General features: G+C 49.4%; 1 protein-coding gene and 1 long non-coding RNA gene across 10 annotated transcripts; one reads left to right on the top strand and one right to left on the bottom strand.

Annotated features, from left to right (window-relative positions):
• The first annotated feature begins 3,140 nt into the window (after nucleotides 1-3,140).
• On the top strand, nucleotides 3,141-13,377 carry LOC141407853 (uncharacterized). Its single transcript, XR_012418843.1, has 2 exons — nucleotides 3,141-3,328; nucleotides 11,907-13,377. It is a non-coding gene; the product is annotated as an uncharacterized lncRNA (long non-coding RNA).
• SEC14L3 (SEC14 like lipid binding 3) lies at nucleotides 6,043-19,074 on the bottom strand. 9 transcript variants are annotated; one of them, XM_015457512.4, is made up of 13 exons: nucleotides 18,910-19,074; nucleotides 17,486-17,561; nucleotides 17,190-17,233; nucleotides 16,997-17,056; nucleotides 15,484-15,672; nucleotides 13,927-14,022; nucleotides 13,047-13,107; nucleotides 11,708-11,791; nucleotides 8,905-9,011; nucleotides 8,375-8,514; nucleotides 8,130-8,299; nucleotides 7,146-7,220; nucleotides 6,043-6,954 (listed from the first exon to the last, which is right to left on the bottom strand). In XM_015457512.4, the coding sequence occupies exons 1-13, from the start codon at nucleotides 18,961-18,963 to the stop codon at nucleotides 6,833-6,835; spliced, it is 1,278 nt and encodes a 425-aa protein (XP_015312998.3). In that variant the 5' UTR covers nucleotides 18,964-19,074; the 3' UTR covers nucleotides 6,043-6,832. The 9 variants fall into 9 exon arrangements, with proteins under 9 accessions (XP_015312998.3, XP_065378350.1, XP_065378351.1 ...); XM_065522278.2 differs by lacking the exon at nucleotides 7,146-7,220; XM_065522279.2 differs by lacking the exon at nucleotides 11,708-11,791.
• Nucleotides 19,075-21,045: the final 1,971 nt, after the last annotated feature.

Below are 21,045 nucleotides of genomic sequence, written 5' to 3'. Positions count from 1 at the left end.
TTTTTTGTATTTTTAGTAGAGACATGTTTAGGTATTGCCATGTTGGCCAGGCTCGTCTCAAACTCCTGACCTCGTGATCCACCCGCCTCGACCTTCCAAAGTGCTGGGATTACAGGTTAAGGATTTTTCCAGACTTCCCCTTCCCTTCCTCCCATCACCTACTAATCTCAGAATCTACCACCCGCACATTTTCTAATAAAAATACTACCTTGAAGCCCGCACGGGGAGACAGATTTGAGTTGGACTCCTGTCTCCTTGGAGTTGATTTGCAATAAAAGCTTTTCTTTTCTTTCTTTCTCTCTTTTTTATTTTATTTATTTATTTTTTTTGAGACAGGTTCTCACTCTGTCACCCAGGCTGAAGTGCAGTGGTGTGATCTTGGCTCACTGCAGCCTCAACCTTCTGTGCTCAAGTGGTTCTCCCACTTCAGCCTCCTGAGTAGCTGGGACAACAGGTGTATGCCACCATGGCTTGCTAATTTTTTATTGTTTTTTGTAGAGATGGGGTTTTCGCCATGTTGCTCAGGTTGGTCTCGAACTCCTGTACTCAAGCAAGCAGCCCACCTCGGCCTCCCAAAATGTTGGGATTATAGGTGTGAGTCACCATGCCCAGCTGCAGTGAAAGCTTTTCTATTCTCAAGAACCCAGTGTTATAGTATTGGCTTACAGCACATTGGGCAGGGAGCTCCTTTTGCTTGGTAACACTAGAAAATTCAGGTACCTCAACAGGATATAATCCTACTACCTAGATCATTGTTAACTAACATCTCAGTGTATTCATATCCAGGTGGCTTTTGCTAGACATACACATTAATATAATGTAGTTTTGTAACATTCTATAACGTGCTTCTATAGTACTCTCTAGGCAGCTCTGTAGATTGATACCTCTTTTGCATTTGTGATGACACAGTAGTCTAGGAATGGAAGTAGGAGGATTTAACCAGTCCCACGTTGATAGATATTTGTGTTCTTCAGTTTTCTCTGCTAGGTGACACCTCACTCCCCAGCCTCCTTTTATTTATGTATTTATTTTTTGAGATGGAGTCTCGCTCTGTTGCCCAGGCTGGAGTGCAATGGTGTAATCTCGGCTCACTGCAACCTCCACCTGCTGGGTCCAAGTGATTGTCCTGGCTCAGCCTCCTGAATAGGTGGGATTACAGGCATGCACCACCAAGCCTGGCTAATTTTTGTATTTTTAGTACAGGCGTGGCATCATGTTGGCCAGGCTGGTCTCGAACTCCCAACCTCAAATGATCCACCCACCTTGGCCTCTCAAAGTGCTGGGATTACAGGCATGAGCCACTGTGCCCAGCCCAACCTGCTTTTAGCAGCTGAACACAGCCCTGCCTTGGGAAGTTAATGGCCTTGGAAGAATTTTCCTCCTTCCAAGCAGGGAAGGGAGGAGAGATAGGGCTAACAGCTTACTCTCTTCAGAGTTTCCTGGGGAAGGGGACACCTATACAGTGGCACGGCCCTGCCGAAGGTCAAGATGCTGTAGTGTTATGGTTTAAAGGTAGGTGCGAGGTCTGGGGTCCTCGGCACTAAAAGAACTAATCTCTCCTTCCCCTGCTGCTGTCCAGGTTCATGGATAGTCATGCTTGGTCTTGTCTTACTGTTCTTTCTGGTGTCAGCCACAGCCTTGCTTCCCCAGGCACTCCTGGCCTTTGTTTTCCTCCCTCGATGAATACCTCTGGACTCACCCTAGCTGTCCTGTACAACCTGCCCTGCACCTCTGGGCAGTCCTGGGGTCTCCTGGACCTCTCCTTCCCAGCCTCCTGCAAGATGCTGAAGGACTTGCTGCTGGCTGCACTGGCCTTCACTAGTGTCACTCTGTTGCTGCTCCTGTGACCCTGAGGAAGGCACTCGAGGTCTTCCAGCCATCCTGCCCTCTCTGCAGCTTAAGAGGTACTCTTTTGGTGACCTCCTGCCAGCCTGGAGGCCCACAGATGGGACTGGTGACTTGGACAACAGAAAGACTCTCTTCTGAGGAGGAAATTGATATGGAATCTCGGCCTATTTTTGGAGGAAGACCTGGAGGCAGTGGCCCCTTCAGAAGACAACGAAAAAATAATCCTTTTTTATATTTATTTTACATATATATTTGAGACACAGTCTCTGTTGCCCAGGCTGGAGTGCAGTGGTGTGATTTCGGCTCACTGCAACCTCCACTTCCCAGGTTCAAGCGATTCTCCTGCCTCAGCCTCCTAGGTAGCTGGGATTACGGGCATGCACCACCACGCCCAGCTAATCTTTATATTTTTGTAAAGACAGGGTTTCACCATGTTGGCCAGGCTGGTCTTGAACTTCTGACGTCAAGTGGTCTGCCTGCCTCAGCCTCCCAAAGTGCTGGGGTTACAGGCGCGAGCCACTGCACCTGGCCTGTGTTGCCTTAACCTTCTGTGGCACCTGTGCTTTTTAGCACTAGTTGTTGGGGGGAAAACCTGATGTCTGAACTGCATGACATGCATTTGGGCTCTCTGGAGGGGCCAATGTGGTGGTGGGTTCTCGGGGAAGGAGTAAGAGGCAGGGGCTGGGGCCTCATTAGCACCAGCATACTGTTGCCCACGGGTGTCCCTGGCCTGAGGTCTACACAGTTGGGAGCCTCGCCTTTTGGCCTCAGCTGAAATTTGACCCCTCTATGGGAAATGACCTGTGGCCCCCATCTTTAGCTTCCCAAGAGCAGTGAGACTTTTCCTTCCCTGGCTCTGCCTCGGCATTTCTGGGCTGTTGGAACAGGAACTCCTAAGTTAACGTTCCTTCTCACACAGCAGGGGGCCCTCAGGCCTTGGTCTTCCTGCCCCTATGCTGCTAGCTTATCACTTCTGGAATGAGGGGGCTATGTTAGTCCATTTTGTGTTGCTATAAAGGAATATTGGGCCAGGTAAGGTGGCTCACGCTTGTAATCCCAGCACTTTGGGAGGCCAAGGTGTGTGGATCACCTGAAACCAGGAGTTCAAGACCACCCTGACCAACACGATGAAACTCCATCTCTACTAAAAATACAAAAATTAAACAGGTGTGGTGGCAGACACATGTATTCCCTGCTACTTGGGAGGTTGAGGTGGGAGAATCACTTTAACCCAGGAGGCGGAGGTTGCAGTGAGCCAAGATCGCACCGCAGCACTCCAGGCTGGGCAACAGAGTGAGACCCTGTCTCAAAAAAAGGAATATTGGAGGCTGGGTAATTTACAAGGAAAAGAGGTTTATTTGGCTCATTGTTCTGCAGGATGTACAGAAAGCATGGCGCCGGCATCTGCTCAGCTTCTGGTGAGGGCTTCAGGAAGCTTTTACTCATGGCAGAAGAGGAAGGGGAGCCAGCGTGTCACATGGTGAGAGAAAGGGAGCAAGAAGAGGGGAGGGGTGCCAGGCTCTTTTAAGCAACTATAGAGTGAGAACTCACTCATTATGGCAGGGCAGGCACCAAGCCATGCATGAAGGATCTACCCCCATGACCCAAACACCTCCCACTAGGTCCCACCTCTAACATCAGGGGCCACATTTCCTCCTGAGATTTGGAGGGGACAAATATCCAAGCTCTGCTAGTGGCCATTGACCAAAGCTACAAAGTGGGTCTCTTTCCTTCCCCAGTACTGCGTCCTGGAGATTCAGGACTGGAGGTCAGCATCTAGACCCTGAGTAAGACTGGAGGCTGGAGCTTGGGAAGGCTGCCTCTTACTGGCTGTGGGCACACAGTGGGAGCTGGCTTGTCGGGGTGGGCATCAGCGGATGCTGAGAGGCACTTTGCAGATCTCAGCTCTGGCCCTGGCCTTAGGTTCTTTGCACTGCCCCACCTCCTGGTGCAAGTCTCTGGGCTCAGCTGCCACAGAGGAGCTCTGGCAACAGCATAGTTCATCTTAGTCCCAAGGGCACAAAGGGTCCACGCTCTCCACCTCAGACCCTGCTTCAACATCGGGGCCTTTCCTTTGGTGGAGAAGGGTGAGACCATCCTGTTCCCCGACCCTGCATCACTCACACTAAGCCATCCTCTCCCAAGGATTCCATGACATCCTTGGCCCAAATTGTGGGTGCTACCACCGTCTTCCAAGAGGGTGAACCCATCCCTCTCTTTCCATCCTCCTCCCTTTCCTCTCTCTTCCCTCCATCATTGCTCATTGTAGGATTGTCTGATAAAATATAAGATGTTCAGGTCAATTTTAATTTTAGATAAACAATGGATACATTTTAAGTATGTTCCAATTTTTTTTTTTTTTAGAGGAGTCTCGCTCTGTTGCCCAGGCTGGAGTGCAGTGGTGTGATCTTGGCTCACTGCAATCTCCGCCTCCTGAATTCAAGAGATTCTCATGCCTCAGCCTTCTGAGGAGCTGAGATTACAGGTGTGCACTACCTCCCCAGGCTAAATTTTGTATTTTTAGTAGAGACGGGGTTTCACCATGTTGGCCAGGCTGGTCTTGAACTCCTGACATCAAGTGATCCGCCTGCCTTGGCTTCCTAAAGTGTTAGGATTATAGGCATGAGCCACTGCACCCAGCCATGCTTTTTTTTTTCCTTTCTAAATCTGACAACCCTCACTTTCTCTTCTCTTCCTTCCTTTTTCCTTTCCCCTTCCTCCTCCCTCCTCCTTCCCTGCCAGCTTAGGAAGAAGGCAGTCTTGTTCCGTTCTGACGAATTGTTATAGAAGAGTGGTGGGGGTGAAGAGGTGACGGGGTGAGGGGCAGCCTCAGCGCCAGGCCTATTTCTGCTACCTGTGGGGCTGAAGGTACAAGGCCAGTGCCTTTGGGAGCTCAGTTTCCCATCTATAAAGCAGATATCAGATTTTGCATCCACAGGTGCATGTGGGAAAGTGCTTGCTGCTGCTGAATATTTTCTTGACCAGCCTGAATCAGACCTCATAGCCTGCCCACGGATGAGCTCAGCCCTCCGTCCATTTGTTTCCAAGGAGCCTCTCATGGCACCAGCCTTTGGTTCCCATTCATCCCCATTCCCTGGTGTGATCTGGCTCCCCCTGGCAAGAGTTGTGTCAGGGGTTGGGGCTCAAGCCAGCCTCTTCATGTCCCTGAATCACAGCAGAAAGCTGGGAAGGAAACTCTGGGCTCCTGGCCTTTCCCCTAGTCACCCAGGGTCATGGCGAGTGTCAGGGCGTCGTGCTTCACAGATGCCATGTGAGCAGCGGACAGGATGCTGGGCTGAGGAGCACAAGCCCTGCCCCACTCTGCTGTGAGTTTCCTTGGACAAGCTGCTTAAGCATTGTGGGTCTCCATGGCCTATCACCTCCTCTACCCACAAACAGGGACTGGAGAGGGTGACATGCACAGGACACTTCTACTGGAAGGTCTAGAACAAATAAGTCATGCCTTCTTACTGCCTTTGTAAAAGTGCAATCTTAGGAGGTGATATTCTTACTATGTTACTTTTTTTTTTTGATAGAGACGTGGTCTTGCTATGTTGCCCAGGCTCGTCTAAAACTCCTGGGCTCAAGCGATCCTCCCATCTCAGCCTCCCCAAGGGCTGGGATTATAGGCAGGAGGCGGTATTATGAGGTAATTGAGGGCAATGTCATTGAAGTAAAAAAAAACAAAAACAGGCCAGGCATGGTGGCTGAGGCCTGTTATCCCAACACTTTGGGAGGCTGAGGGGAGCAAATTGCTTGAGGCCAGGAGCTTGAGACAACATGGGGAAACCCCATCTCTGCAAAAAATACAAAAAGATTAGCCAAGTGTGGTGATGCCCACCTGTAGTCCCAGCTACTCAGGAGGCTGAGGTGGGAGAATGGCTTGAGCCCAAGAAGTCAAGACTACAGTGAGCCATGATTGTACCACTGCACTCCAGCCTCGGTGGGCGACAGAGCGAGACCCTGTCTCAAAAAACAAACAAATAAACAAACGAATAAACAAACAAATGAACACCCCCTGCCCCAGGTCCTGGATCTGCCACCCAAGCTGTAAGATGTTGAGTGAGTGGCTTCACCCCTCTGAGCCTCAGTTTCCTTATCCATAAAGTGCCTTGGGGATGGCATGAGAATAAAACATGCTAAACTCACAAAGCTCTTGGCACAGTTTCTGGTACACAGAGAGCACTCACCAAATGATCGTTGTTGTTTCCTTTATTATGATTATGCCAGATGTGACTATCTTTGCTTCCAGGAAAGCCTCTAAATCATAAGCTATGTGCAACAAGGGAAGTGGGTAAGGGTGGGAAGCTGAGTGTGCAAGTCACACAAAGCCTGATGTAGGCAACTCCTATCAGAGGTATGTGGCCTTTGTGGCTGGGGCCCTCAAAAGACAGTCACTGCCAGAAATCTGGAGACTGAATTGTCTGGGTCTCCAGAAGAGAGTCCAACCCCACCACACCTCTGCTCCTGTCCAAGGTGCTGAAATCCACCCCACATAAGCTCCTCCTAGTCATGTACAGCCGTTGAGTCGCCTGCACCCTACCTTGTGGTCCTCCGTTCAATGCCACAAATATACAGTGAGCATCTACTATATATAGCGAGTGGAAATAAAAAGATTTAGATATGTCTCCAACCCAAGTTGCTCACAGCCATATGGAAGGAATTAAAGCATACACACTTGCCTTAGGGTAGGTGAGGACAAAGGCTAGGGGATTCATTTTGCTATTTATTGAGTTTCAGTGACACCCACTTCTTGTCTTTACCCTTGTTTTTTCCTCTTCTGAAACATTGGTACCCTCCAAGGTTGTGCCTCTCATACCTTTCTTGATCTGACCACAGCAGATGAATTTTCCCCCGGGCATCTCTTTGTGTTCTCACTAACATCATAGAGTCAGGAGGACTAACAATCAATTTCAGGGAGGGAGGGAGTGTAGGATATAGAGAGGAATCAGGTTAGGAGGTCTCTGAGAAGAGAGGGAGCCACCTAGACAGGGGTGAGCTCCTTATCATATTTCTGCATGCCCTCGTCAGGGAGCAGGACCTCCACCGTGAAGCTGACCTTCTTGGCGTGCACAAAGCTATAGGTGTTGTCGAAGCGTAGGACATCTGGGGGACAGATGGAAAGATGGGCATTGGGCTTGGCTTTACACACTCTTTGTTCCACCCCCGGCCAGGGAGGAGGACAGGCTTGTGTTCCCACTGGCTTTCTTTGCCAAGCTGGGCCAAGCTCCCACCACGCCTCTTCCCTTCCCCATGGGAACTGCCACCCCAAGCAGGTCCTGTAAACAGACACCAACCTCCTCTTGGCGTGTGCCCAGGCCTGGCTTTACTGGCATGGAAAACAATGGTCATTACATCCCATTGTCTCATACCTGGAGACACACATGACAGGGGTGTGAAAGCTCATGCTTGCGTTCATCAGAGACCTCCCAGCTCCCTTGGATGAAGTGGGGTTCTGGAGCAGGCCTGCTGGACACTGTTTGCTTCCTCACAACCACCCCAAAAAGCAGGTGTTGGCTGGGCACGGTGGCTCACGCCTATAATCCCAGCACTTTGGGAGGCCGAGGTGGGTGGATCACTTGAGGTCAGGAGTTTGAGAGCAGCCTGACCAGTGTGGAGAAACCCCATCTCTACTAAAAATACAAAATTAAGTGTGGTGGCGCATGCCTGTAATCTCAGCTACTCGGGAGGCTGAGGCAGGAGAATCACTTGAACCTGGGAGGTGGGGGTTGCGGTGAGCTGAGATTGCACCATTGCTTACACCATTGCACTCCAGCCTGGGCAACAAGAGTGAAACTCTGTCTCAAAAAAAAAAAAAAAAAAAAGAAAGAAAAAGAAAAAGCAGGCATTATAACTCCTGGCTCACAGGTGAGCAAACCAAGGGTCCTTCCCAGATTGGTCAGACTTTTGCCCAGGACTATGCAGCTACCTGGAGGCTGGGGCGGGACCCTGGAACCACACAGCTTTGCAGCTCCACAAGTTGATTTATTTTTCAGAGCCTCGGTTTCCTCATGTGGAAAACTACTCTATCACTTGTTGTCTGTATTCTGCAGTCCAGGTGCCCCCAAGCCCTGCAGGACCTGTGTGTCTCTGGCTCCTGGTGCACAGTAGGTGCTCACGAATATGGACTGAGTGAGCGACTGTATGAATGAATGGTGCTAACCCAGGATGTGTGTCCCTGAATGGGGGAGGGGTGTCACTGCCCCTCTGTTTCCTTCTCTAAAGCATGGGACAGGTGGCTCTAGCCTTTTAGAGCCAGGTCCCAACTGGGGCAGACTTACAGACACCGGCCTCTGAGCAGGTGAGGCTCCCATCCTCAGGCACCATGTGGGCGTTGTAGCGCTGGCTGGGTAGAACCTCTGTCATCTCCCCTGCCCGCTGTCGCTCCCCCATCTTGGTCTTCAGGAAAACTCCGAAGCCGATGTCCGCACCGTCAGATGAGAACTGCCACCTGTCAGGGGGAAGGGGAGGAGGAAGGTTGCTGCCCAGCCTGATGGGTCTCTGAGGGGTTAGGGCCTGTCCCTACCTGAGGACACAGCCTGGAAACAGGATCTCGTATTCCACTTGGTGTGACGAGCCGCGGTTGATTTGCACCGAGTGCTCGTACTGAGTCTTCACCTGGTCCCGCACGTACATGGACTTGGGGATCTCCCCGCCATAGTTGATCTGCGGACGTGGGATGAGATGGGCTTGCTCCCCTCTCCTGGCCATTGTTCATGTTTCTCCTGCCTGAGACACTTTCACCACCTCCTGGAAGTATCCTCTTCATCCTAGCCCCACTCTCCCACTCCCTCAAGTCTTCTTTGACCATCCAAGCTGGGTCAGTGCTTCTGCTGGGAGCGTCTCCTTCCAGCTCATCCCTCTGGGTTAAAATTCTCCCATTTCTTGTTTGCCTTTACAGCTGCTGAGAGCTCTGTAAGGGCCAGGGTTGTATTGACTAGCTTAACACCCAGTTCTTGGGGTCTCTCTATAGGTAATTGTGGATGAATGACTGGGTGGAAAGGGAACCCAACTTAGTTCTTGAACCTTTCTTGTCCCAGGAAGAGCTCTTTGTACCTTGGTTAAACATTTGGGGTTTCCATCTGGGTCAGTCAGGGTGCCCCCAAACTGGGCAGGCAGTTCCTCAGGACTGATGAGTTTCAGCAAACCTTCCTTCCAGTTATCTGGGAGCAGTGGGATGCAAGGGAGGTTAGCAAGCATGGAGGGGACCAATTGGCCTCCCACATCCACCAGGATGACCTGAACTGGAGGAGAAGCCCTATAGGAGGTAGGCTGCCAGGGCCAATTCCCCAGTGTCCTAGGCCTGGGGCTATAGGAAGTGTCTTTCTCAGCACTGCATTGCTGTGGAAATGTGTTTCCCACCTTGATAGATGAATCAGCACTTTTTATGTCTCTTTGAGACAGTGTCTCACGCTGTTGTCCCAGCTGGAGTGCAGTGGCATGATCATGGCTCACTGCAACCTTGACCTCCTGGGCTCAAGTGATCCTCCCACCTCAGCCTCGCGAGTAGCTGGGACTACAGGCATGTACCACCATGCCTGGCTAATTTTTGTTTTGTTTCTTTTTTTTTTTTTTTTTATAGAGATAGGGTTTCACCATGTTGCCCAAGCTAGTCTCAAACTCCTGGCCTCAAATGATTATCCACCTGGGCCTTCCAAAGTGTTGGGATTACAGTTGTGAGCCATCATGCCCAGCCTACAGCATATATATATATATATATATATATATTTTTTTTTTTTTTTTTTTTTTTTTTTAATTTTTAATTTTTTATTTTTTGAGACAGAGTCTTGCTCTGTTGCCCAGACTGGAGTGCAGTGGTGCGATCTCAGCTCACTGCAACCTCCGTGTCACAGGTTGAAGCAATTCTCTACCTCAGCCTCCTGAGTAGCTGGGATTACAGGTGCCCACTACCACACCTGACTAATTTTTATATTTTTAGTAGAGACGGGGTTTCACCATCTTGGCCAGGCTGGTCTTAAACTCCTGACCTTGTGATCCACCTACCTCGGCCTCTCAAAGTGCTGGGATTACAGGCATGAGCCACCATGCTCAGCCAACAGCACATTCTTGAAGATCTTCCAGTCATGAGCAGTGAAGCTAAGAGTTATCTAATTGCCTCAAGGAGACTTTAGAGCTCAATGACATCAATGGCCTTATTGGGATCACTCTGTGAGTAAGTGGCGTGCCCAAGTCAGACCTCCTAGTGGGGGATGGACAGCCTTGGGCCTTTGGAGGGACCCTCCACACCTCCCGCTGCCTAATCACCATGACCATGTTTATTACTGTTCTTCATGCCCTATGCAAAGCTCTAAGAGTTCTGGGTCCTGGCTGTTACTATGCCCCAGCCTTGTGGCTAATCCAGGCTACCCAGTTCCCCAACCGCCTCACTTTGGCCATGGGAGATTCCTTCTCTACAGTGGGATTAAGGGGAAGACCACAATGTCCCACATACCAGGGCCAAATGAGCAGAGTTGCATGGGGCAGAGGCTGTGGACTTAAGGCCTGGACTATGCTGGTAACCCACGCTGCGCTAGGCTTTGGAAGGCTTAGAAGTCATGAACCTGGATCCTTCAAACCAGGCCCTCGTAATCTATCAAGTTCCGCATCTCAGTGGAATTGGGTAGAGGCAGAGGCTCGGGTACCGGGAAGAAAGAGAAAGTAAGGATTTACAAGCTCCCCCTCACCCCTGGATCTTCAGTTCTCCTAATTCTGTGATCTGACTATCCTGCTTGGGAGAAGTTTTCCTCCAAGCCAGGGTTGTTGATTTGGGTTTAAGAACTATTTCCCTTTTCTCTCTTTCTCTCAACCTGTCACTTGTAAACATAACTATTTTCCTATTTATAAAATTAATACATATTATTATGCAGTTTAGAAATCATAGACAATACGGGTAATACAATTAAAAACCACATAATTTCTCACTATCAACAAATAAATATTTTGTTGTTTACTAGAAATAAATATTTATTGTACATATATTTGTTTCCATAAAAATAAGATTATATTTTTAGTTTAATCTTATTTTAGCTTATGCTTATGAAGATACGTTTATAATCTACTTTTAAAAACTTAATGACATTTCCATGGCATTAAATATTTACACATAGCATTATTTTTCATGACTGCTCCGGAATTCATCAAATGCATGCACCATTATTTATTTATCCAGTCTTTTCTTGTTGGACTTCCTTTCTCTGAATTGTGACTACTCTTTCTGCTTGTCTGCCTCATCCTCTTCAGCTGAGGTTGCCTTTAGAAGCACTAAGCTTATGAATGTTGAAAAGAAACCGAGACTTATATACCAGAAATTGACTAGCAACCAAACTGAAACCAATGAGGTGGTAGGTGTGGAGGCCTTGTCCACCAAAGGGGTATGGCAGGGAAAAGAGCAAAGGTAGCAGACTCTTTAGGGTAAAACCCACTTCACTGTTGGGAAGAAGGAGCCTCTGACTAGGTGATGTGTAGAGTCTGTTGTTTTGAGATAGGGTCTCACTCTGTTGCCCAGGCTGGAGTGCAGTGGTGTGAACATGACTCACTGCAGCTTCAAACTCCTGGGCTCAAGTGATCCTCCTGCCTCAGCCTCCTGAGTAGCTGGAATTACAGGTGCGCACCACCACACCCAGCGAATTTTAAAATTTTTTGTAGAGATGGGGTCTTGCTATGTTGCTGTGGCTGGTCTCAACCTTCTGATCTCAAGCAATCCTCCTGCCTCAGCCTCCCAAAGTGCTGGGATTATAGATGTGAGGCACTGCACCCAACCTAATGTGTGGAGTTCTAGATGGGGTAATGGGACAACCTCACTCCAAAGGTCATGTAGAGAGGTCAGGAAATTGAGCTGAAATTGAGTTGTGTTACTTACTTCCCAACACAATAATTTTCCTGCGAGTGTCCTCACTAAGGAATGGTTTCATGAGGTTGTAGCCCACAGGGAACAGTTTGGTAGCTGGAGAGATAGAAGTAAGGATAATGGGAAGGAAAGAATTACATTGAGCAATCCCCTCCGTAACGGTTATAGCCAATGATACAGAGGAGTCATGACTAACCCTGGTCAATTCCAGTGTCTGTCCTGCACCGAGTGAACCATCCAACCAACCAGTCAACCAGCCAACAAACAGCCAACGAACCAATCACACAATGCAATAATCAACCACCCATTCAGTCAACAAACCAGCCAAACATTCAAGCTGCTAATCAGCCACCTATTCAGTCAACCAATAAACAAGCCAACCTACCACATAATCAGCCACCTAACAAATCAGCCAAACAGCAAAGCAATCAGCCAATGGAACAGCCAGATAACCACTCAACTAACTGTGTTCTCTAGCCAGCCAGTCATCCAAATAACCAGTCAGCCAACCGTCCAAATAACCAGCTAGCCAGTCATCCAAACAACTAGACAGCCGACTCTCCAAATAACCAGCCAGCCACCATCCAAATAACCATCTAAGATTCAGCCAAACAACAAACCAGGCAACCAGCGAACCAACCTGCCAACCAGCCATCAAAACAACCTGCCAACCAAAATGCCAACCAGCCACCCAATCAGTCAACCAAGCTAAGAACTAGCCAACCAAGCAGCCAGCCAATTCTCCAACCAACCACCAGTCAGTCAACTAGCCAAGCAACCAACTGGCCAGTCAACTGAACAACCAATCAAGCAATCAACGGATCAACCAACCAGCCAATCACCAAACATCCATCCATCTTTTCATCTACCCACCAACCCAAACAACAATCACCCAAATACCTGTGCAGCATCCACCATGGACCCAGGCCTGTGAGGGCTACAACAAAAGTGGAGAATCACAGCCCCTGCCTTCAAGGAGCAGAAAACTCAGCCAGTAAAGCAGGATGAGCACAAATAAAACAGCTGGAGATCCCTAAAAGGCAGCAAACAGGAAAGGCGGCACCAGTTGCCAGTGCCAGAGGCAGTCTGGGGAGGGAGAGATCATCATGGACAGGAGAAATAAGGGAGGATCCCTGGGAGAGCTGGAACTGGAGTTGCCTTCTCTTGCAGTAAGGCCAACCCTAGAAGTTACCATTTATTGAGAACTTACTCTATACCAGGTATTCTAAGCGATCTGCATACAGCCAAGAAACCAACCTGCCTCTCAACAATCCTGGGACAAAGACAGTGTTATCATCCTCAGCGTACAGAGAAGGAAACAGAGGCACAAGTGAAGTCATTTGTCACACACCTTTCACAATGAGCATGAACTTCAGGGTCTCTGGGTAATTCTCTTCAAGGAGGCCAAAGAACTGTGGAAGCAAGAGAGATCCCTTCAGAGAGCACATCGCGTCTTCTCCTACCTCCATCTCCTTTGCAATCTCCTGTTGGGAAGTTTCAGATGGCTCTGGAGGGTTTTCCTTCATGCCATCACCTCCACTGGCCTCTGGAGGGAACTTTCTCACCTCAAACTATTATAACCATACTCTAATAATAATTACGTAATAATCGTTTTTAGTAAATATTATAATAATTGCAGTATAATAATGACTACTATTTATTAAATGTTCACTATTTGCCAAGGAGTGTATATACACTTTACATAACAACTTGCTGAAGTATCCCTACATTGCTATCCCCATTTTGTAGGTGAGGAAACCAGCATGGAGAGGGTTTGGTGGAAGCTGGCGCGTGTGGTCTCAGCACAGTGCTGTCCCTGAAACCCATTCTGTGGGATCTTCTAGGAAACATATTAAGGCCTTTTGGGGTTTGAGTCACAATGAGGGAGGCCGGGACATTTTTTAAACTAAATCTTGGCTCTCAGACCTAAAGGACAGATAGGAGAAAGTCAGGGGAAGTTGTGGGAGGTAGGTGTGTGTGGTGGGAACCAGGGTTGTTCAGACAGAAGGAATAGCAAGGGCAAAGAAAGGCTCAGAGGGAATGGCAATAGCTACCATTGTTGAGAAATATGTATTAGGCCCTGTGTGCTAAACTGCATACTTGCATTATCTCATTTCGCTTTTGCAACCATTATTTATTAATATCCTTGTTTTATAGGTGAGCAGCTGGGTCATGGCAGGCCAAGCTGGTCATCAAAGCAAGTGGTGGGTGGCCCTGGGCCTTCTCCTCACCTCCTGGTACACTTCTACCAGAGGTTTCCAGAAGTGTTTCAGTCCCAGGCCCTCACAGTCAAATATCATCACGATGGTCTCAATCTTCTTCCCTAGCTGCAAGGATGAGAGCAAGAAGTAGTTCTGGGGTTCAGGGTGTTGGCTTGGGAGGTGGTAACCCAAGTACATGACACCTTGGGGCTTCTTCTAGCCCCGACTCTGTCCTCAGAGGAACAAGTGGACAAACCAGTGAATGCATTTCCCCACTCATCCGTCCATCCATCCATCCACCCATCCATCCATCCATCCATCCATCCATCCGTCCGTCCGTCCATCCATCCATCCATCCATCCATCCATCCGTCCATCAATCCATCCACCCACCCACCCACGTACCCACCCCCTTATATGTCAATTTACCCATCAATTAATTGACCCATCCATCAATTCATATTGTCATTAATTTATTCATCCTTCATTATTCCAGCTGATATTTATCAAGCACTTTTTTTGTGTGTGCCAGACACTGAAAGTGTAATGAATAATGCCTAATAACCCACAGTTCTTGTCCTTAAAAAGTTCACTGGCTGGCTGGGGAGATGACAAGCAACCAGGTCATTTGGATCCTATGAAAAGTGCTGCGATAGGTCAGCACAAGGGCTGCAGGGATACAGAATGGTTATTTAACCCAGGTGGAGGACTCACAGAAGGTGACATCTACGTTTCAGACCTAAAGGACAGATAGGAGAAAGTCAGGGGAAGTTGTGGGAGGTAGGTGTGTGTGGTGGGAACCAGGGTTGTTCAGACAGAAGGAATAGCAAGGGCAAAGAAAGGCTCAGAGGGAATGGCAATAGCTACCATTGTTGAGAAATATGTATTAGGCCCTGTGTGCCAAACTGCATACTTGCATTATCTCATTTCGCTTTTGCAACCATTATTTATTAATATCCCTGTTTTATAGGTGAAGGAGCTGAGGCTCAGACAGGTGACATATTCAAAACACTAAAAAAACAAAACAAAACAAAAAAAACCCATCAACCAAGAATTCTATTCCAGGCCCAGTACAGTGGCTCATGCCTGTAATTCCAGCACTCTGGGAGGCCAAGGCGGGTAGATCACAAGGTCAGAAGATCGAGACCATCCTGGCCAATATGGTGAAACCCCGTGTCTATTAAAAATACAAAAATTAGCCAGGCATGGTGGTGTGCGCCTATAATCCCAGCTACTCAGGAGGCTGAGGCAGGAAAATCGCTTGAACCTGAGAGGTGGAGGTTTCAGTGAGCCAAGATCACACCAATGCACTCCAGCCTGGGCGACAGAGCAAGACCCTGTCTCAAGAAGAAAAAAAAAAAAAAAAAAAAAAAAAAGAGTTCTATTCCCAGCAAAAGTATCCTTCAAGACACTGTCTTTCTGTGACTGTGACTTTTCAAGGCCACACAGCTGGTAAGCAACAGAGCTGGTGTTTGACCCCAGAGCCCTCTGACTGCGGTTGTAGAGAACACAGGTGTGTTTCTATGACCAATCCCCCCGGCAGCCTCACCTGCCCCCAGCCATCTGCCCCACCTGGCCTGGGCCTCACCCTCTCTGTCTGCAGGTCACACTCATGCAGGATGCGCTCACAGTCCCTCATCTTGGTCTTGAGCAGGTCCTGCTTGGTGACTGAGAAGAGCAGCCCCTTGGGATCAAGTGGCCCAATGATGTCATACCACACGGGGCAGCCATCACGGTCATAGCCACACAGGCCCCCAGGCATGTACTTCTGGATCACCTGGGCATGAAAAGATGCACAGAACTTGGCATTACACACCTCCCTTGAGACCCACAAACCAGGCTGACCTGGGTGGCCCAAGCCTACACACACCATGGTATAAAGCACTGTCCCTCCCTGGAAAGTAGAGCTATTGTCTCAGGTGAGAAAGCTGAGGTCCTGCAGGGCAGGGCCTTGCTCACAGAGGGTAAATGGCAAAGCCAGGTCTCAGCAGGCCCCAGGGCTTCTAAGGTCTGCCCCGATGTCTCCCATGTCCCTTTCTGTGGAGAAGAGCAGGGTTTAGTGATGGAGAACACAGATTCTGAAGGTTAACAGAGCTGGCTGAAAAACAGACACTGGCTGGGCATGGAGGCTCATTCCTGTAATCCCAGCTACTCAGGAGGTTGAGGCAGATGGGAAATCCTGAGGCCAGGAGTTTGAGACCAGCTTGGGCAACAGAGGGAGACCCTGTCTCTACAAAAATAAAATACATTAGCCAGCCACGGTAATACACATCTGTAGACCTGGGAAGCTGAGGTAGGAGAATCACTTGAGCCCAGGAGTTCAAGGTTGCCGTGAGCCATGATCGTGCCACTGCACACCAGCCTTGGCAACAGACTGAGACTCCATCCATAAAAGAAAAAAAAAAAAAAAAAGCAGATACTGCTGCTTCTCTACTGTGTGTCCTTGAGCAAGTGACACCACCTCTCTGAGCTCCATTCTACCTCCTCTTTTGTAAAATGGTTTGGATAATCCCTCACTCTTGGGACTGCTGGGGAAAGTCCCTGAGATAATATAGGCAAAGCAGACTGCGCAGCTCAGGGTACATGCCCTACAAGTGAAGATGCGATCATTACTCTACTAAGATGCCAGTGGTGGCACCATTCTCATCAGTGCCTTGATGAGCTAAACTTCTTTCCCACCCAGACAGGATGCTTTAGGCAATGCCCTAGGGGGTGGGGGTGCAGAAGCACAGGCTAACCGTGGTGGTTAAGAGCCTGGGTTCGGGGGGCCAAACACGCCTGAGCATAAATCGCAGCCCTGTGTTGGGCTATGGGACTGTGGGCAAGTTACCTAATTTTTGCTGGGCTTGTGTCCTCATCCACAAAATGGGGACAATAGTATCCATCATTGTGATGATTAAAGAAGCTCATGCTGCTAACGTCTTAACCTAGGCCTGGACCTCGCAAGCCCCCAGGAGACATTCATTATTACTATAGGAAAGGAGACTGTGGGCCTGCGGGTTCCACATGCCTCTCAGCCTTGCTGCCCCTCATTCATGGTCCCCAGTGACCTTAAGCGGTATGTCCATGAAAGACTGAGGTGTTTGGCGGTGTTGGCTCACCTCTGGGGGCTGCCAATCAAGGATATGATCAATATCCATGGTCTTCCGGAACTCCATGTACTGAAAGGGAAATGAGTGGTAAGACCCCATTGGGCTCCCAGCGCCCTGAGAGCGGGGATGGAAGGAGGGGCTTGAGACATGGATTGCCCCCGACAAAACCCCTCCATAAATTTCCAGAGTGGATAAGTCTCACCTTGCGGAGCATAGCCTCCGACTTCTGCAAGTCAAAATTCCGAGCTGTGGGAAAACAGAAGGAAGGTGTGAGGCAGGAAACACGCCTTTGTCTTGCTCCTGGCCAGTGGGAGCTATGGAGGATGCTGGGGGCTGGGGTAAGACCTCGCTCCCCTACCCCCTTCCCTCCTCTGGACCTGAATATGAGAAGCAAGATTGTGTGGATGGACCCTGAGAGCCATGAGACACTCTGGATCAGTTGAGACCAGGCCCCTCTTGATGCTCCCTGATCCCAACCTCTCCCATCTCTGCCCTCACCTCGGAGCCAGCGTAGAAGGAAATAATCATCAGGGTTTGGCAGGGCGGGAAGCACATCCTGGACATTTTCTCGAAACTGGCAAGAGAGATGCTAGTTAAAGTGGCTCTCTCACATTAAGCCTTGGCCTCCAGACTCAAAGACTGTTTTCATAACCTCTCCTTTCCTCCCACATGCAAAATGGCCCACATTGATAAAAGGATGGGTTAATGGTTGAATAGAAGGAGAGATGGATCACTGGATAGGTGGATGAATGGGAGGATAGATGGATTAATAAATGGTTAGAAAGAAGAACAGATGGGTGAGTGGGTAGGTAGATGAAAAGAGGAAGAAGAAATGAATGGATGGATGGATGGATGGATGGATGAGTGGGTGGGTGGATAAGTCAGTGGATGGACAGAGGAGAGATGGGTGGGTGATAGAGAGAAGGAAAGATGGATAGGTGGATGGGTGGGTAGGAAGATGGGTGTGTGAATGAAAGAAAGGATAAACAGGCCAGGTATGGTGGCTCATGCCTGTAATTCCAGTGCTTTGGGAGGCTGAGGTTGGTGGATCACCTGAGGTCAGGAGTTTGAGACCAGCCTGGCCAACATGGTGAAAACCCATCTCTACTAAAAATAAAAAAATTAGCTGGGTGTGGTGGCGCACGTCTGTAATCCCAGCTACTCAGGAGGCCGAGGCAGGAGAATTGCTTGAACCTGGGAGATGGAGGCTGCAGTGAGCTGAGATCGCTCCACAGCCCTCCAGCCTAGATGACAGAGCAAGACTCTATTTCAAAAAAAAAAAAAAAAAAAAAAAAAAAAAAAAAAAAAAGAAGAAGAAGAAGAAAGGATAAATAATTGGGTGGGTGAATACGTAGATTGGAGTTTGGATGCATTCTTAGTTCCCTCCATGTGTTAGCTCTCAAAATATCTGATTTTTTTCATCCCATCTTCTATTAAAACATGGTTAGTAATTATATATCCTCTTCCTTCTTTAGCTCTTTGAATGACAACAGCTTCTGCTCTGTCTCTCGGGCTTTTACAGTTTGGTCATCTTTCAGGATCCCAAGGAGAAAGGGGTTAAAGGGCAGACCAGCAGCATCTTTCAACTCCTACCTATGGTGCCTAGGAGAGAGGAAGGGGGGTGCCTGGCTGCCAGGTAAACCTCTCTGGTTCTGGCTCCTGGATGAGAAGAAGTCAGGCTCAATCTTGGGTGGGCACCACCCACGCTATTGCCTGGAAGTGGTGCTAGTCCCTCAACCCCCACCCTGGACAGGGTTGATGTCACTGGGCACTGTGGGGCTTGACCCTTTGGGAGGTAACACCAAAGAGACAATGTCAAGGACATGCTGAATCAACTGAGTGGGGCAGGGTTCCAGCCACTCCTTTCCACCCCCAGCCCCTTTCCCCTGGTCTTCCGGAACTCCAGGGGGAGGGGCTCTCACCTTGGCCAGGGTCTCTGCCTGTTTGGGGCTCAGGTCTCCGACTCGGCCACTCATGGTGCTGGCTGAGGCTTGAGGAGTGGTGGCCACTATAGGCAAGAGGCCAAGCCTAGTTTGTCAGCCCTGACCCAGCTGGGTCCTTTTGCCCCCACTCCTGGGCGTGGCCCCAAGTGCCTCCTCATTGGCCAACTGTTTAAATTGCACGTTACATAATTGGGATTAAGTGAGGTCCCGTGCTTGGCTTGGGGACAGATCTGGGGGGGCAGGCGGGCATGGAGCATGTGCCAAATGTCCCCTGCCAGGAGGAGGCAGCTGGGAGGAAGGGAGGCTGGCCTCCCGTGACCTTGGAGCCCAGGGTGAGTGCCTGTAGAACCCGCTGACCCTCCCAGGCCTCCAGTGACCACTGCCCTGGAGAAGGGGGAGTTTCAGGGAAATGAGGACCACGCCTTGTGGGTACCCTTTCCCCCTGAGACCCAGTCTTCACACACTTAGGATTCTGCAGAGATCACCCCCCTCTACCCAGCTCTGACAGGGTAGGATTCTGAGGCTTGGCCGGTGTAGTAAACAGTTCATTCACTTTGTTGGGGGTGGGAGGCCCAGGTCCTTCTTTCATAACAAATGTCCACAGTCAAGAGGACAGATGGCATCTTTTGAATGTCACTTGCTTCATTTATAAAACGGGGCTGTTAATGCTTGCCCTGCCCTCCTTCTGTGGTTGGAGGGAAGATCTAATGAGACACAGGGACTGTCAAGGGTTGTGTGCATCTAAAGGATACTCCCCGTCAGCTCTCCTGGTACCCCCGGGAGCTGTAAGCTTCATCTCCAGGAAGGGAGAGACGCTGTTATCCATGACTCCCTCTGAAGAAACCATCAGCTTGAGACTGCAGCGTGGCCATGTGGCTGCATGGCCACATCTCGGCCTTGAACGGGTCTGCGTGGGTTGAAACCACCCTGGGCTAGCCTCGGCCCCAGCAGCTGGGCTAGCCCACACCATTCTGCCTAGGACTTTTCTAGGTCCCCTACTCCTGGGGCATCCTGGGTACCTACCCTTGAGCTACAATGGGCCTCTATTCTGGGCTAACCCAGGGTCTCTTTAGGCCAGTAGATGTTGGTCAGTATCAGACACCTTCTCAGGGACATCTTCCTTGCTCTGGGGTGCTGATAGAGTTGGATCCGGAAGGAGAAGGCAGGGCTGACGCTGGCCATTTCTGTCTGCCTGGGGAGCCCATGGCATGCACTCAGGAACAGTTAGGTAACTGTCCACACCCCAGCCCTACCCCATTTCACATTCCAGCCTCAATTTCTGCAAAGCCCCAGCTGTCTACACCCACTTCCTGCCAGGCCAGTAATGTACAGAGATTGGGTTCCTCCACTGCCCTCTCCCGAGCCACTAATCCTGCCCATTTCTCACCAGTCTCCTTTCTCACCCTAATCCCTATAAGGTGACGTGTGCTAGTTACTTCTGGGGGCATCAGAGACTGCAAAGGAGAGCCAGAAGGGAGGGTTGGGGGTCTTCTCAGGAGTTGTAAGCCTTCACACTGAGCTCTCTTCCTGACCCAGACCACAAATTTGTTAAGCACCTTGCTATGTTCACAAATCCTCATCAGCCACAGTGCCACTCCATAGAACTTCCTGTGATGGTAGACATTTTCTGTGTGGGGTGTCCTGTTAGACATATCTGGTAGCCACTGGTTACATGTGAAATATGGTTAGCATGACTGAGGAACTGAAGTTTTAATTGAACTGGATTTTAATACATTTTACTTTAAGTTGTTTAATCTGGCTAGTGGTTACCATATTGGATGGTACAGGTGGACCATATTTCTTTTATTTTGTTTTATTTTATTTTTGAGACAGGGTCTCACTCTGTTGCCCAGGCTGGCGTGCAGTGGCATGATCTTGGCTCACTACAACCTCGACCTCCCCAGGCTCAATCAATCCTCCCACTTCAGCCCCCCGAGTAGCCTGGACTGTAGGCAATTTCCACCATGCCCTGCTAATTTCTTGTATTTTTTGTAGAGATGGGTCTCATTACAGGCATTACCTCATTTTGGCCTGGTGCAGTGGCTCACACGTGTAAACCCAGCACTTTGGGAGGCCGAGGCAGGTGGATCACCTGAAGTCAGGAGTTCCAGACCA

Source organism: Macaca fascicularis, chromosome 10, assembly GCF_037993035.2.
Source record: "Macaca fascicularis isolate 582-1 chromosome 10, T2T-MFA8v1.1".
In the NCBI taxonomy this organism is placed as follows: Eukaryota; Metazoa; Chordata; class Mammalia; order Primates; family Cercopithecidae; genus Macaca; species Macaca fascicularis.
This window is presented reverse-complemented; position numbering and strand designations above follow the sequence as displayed.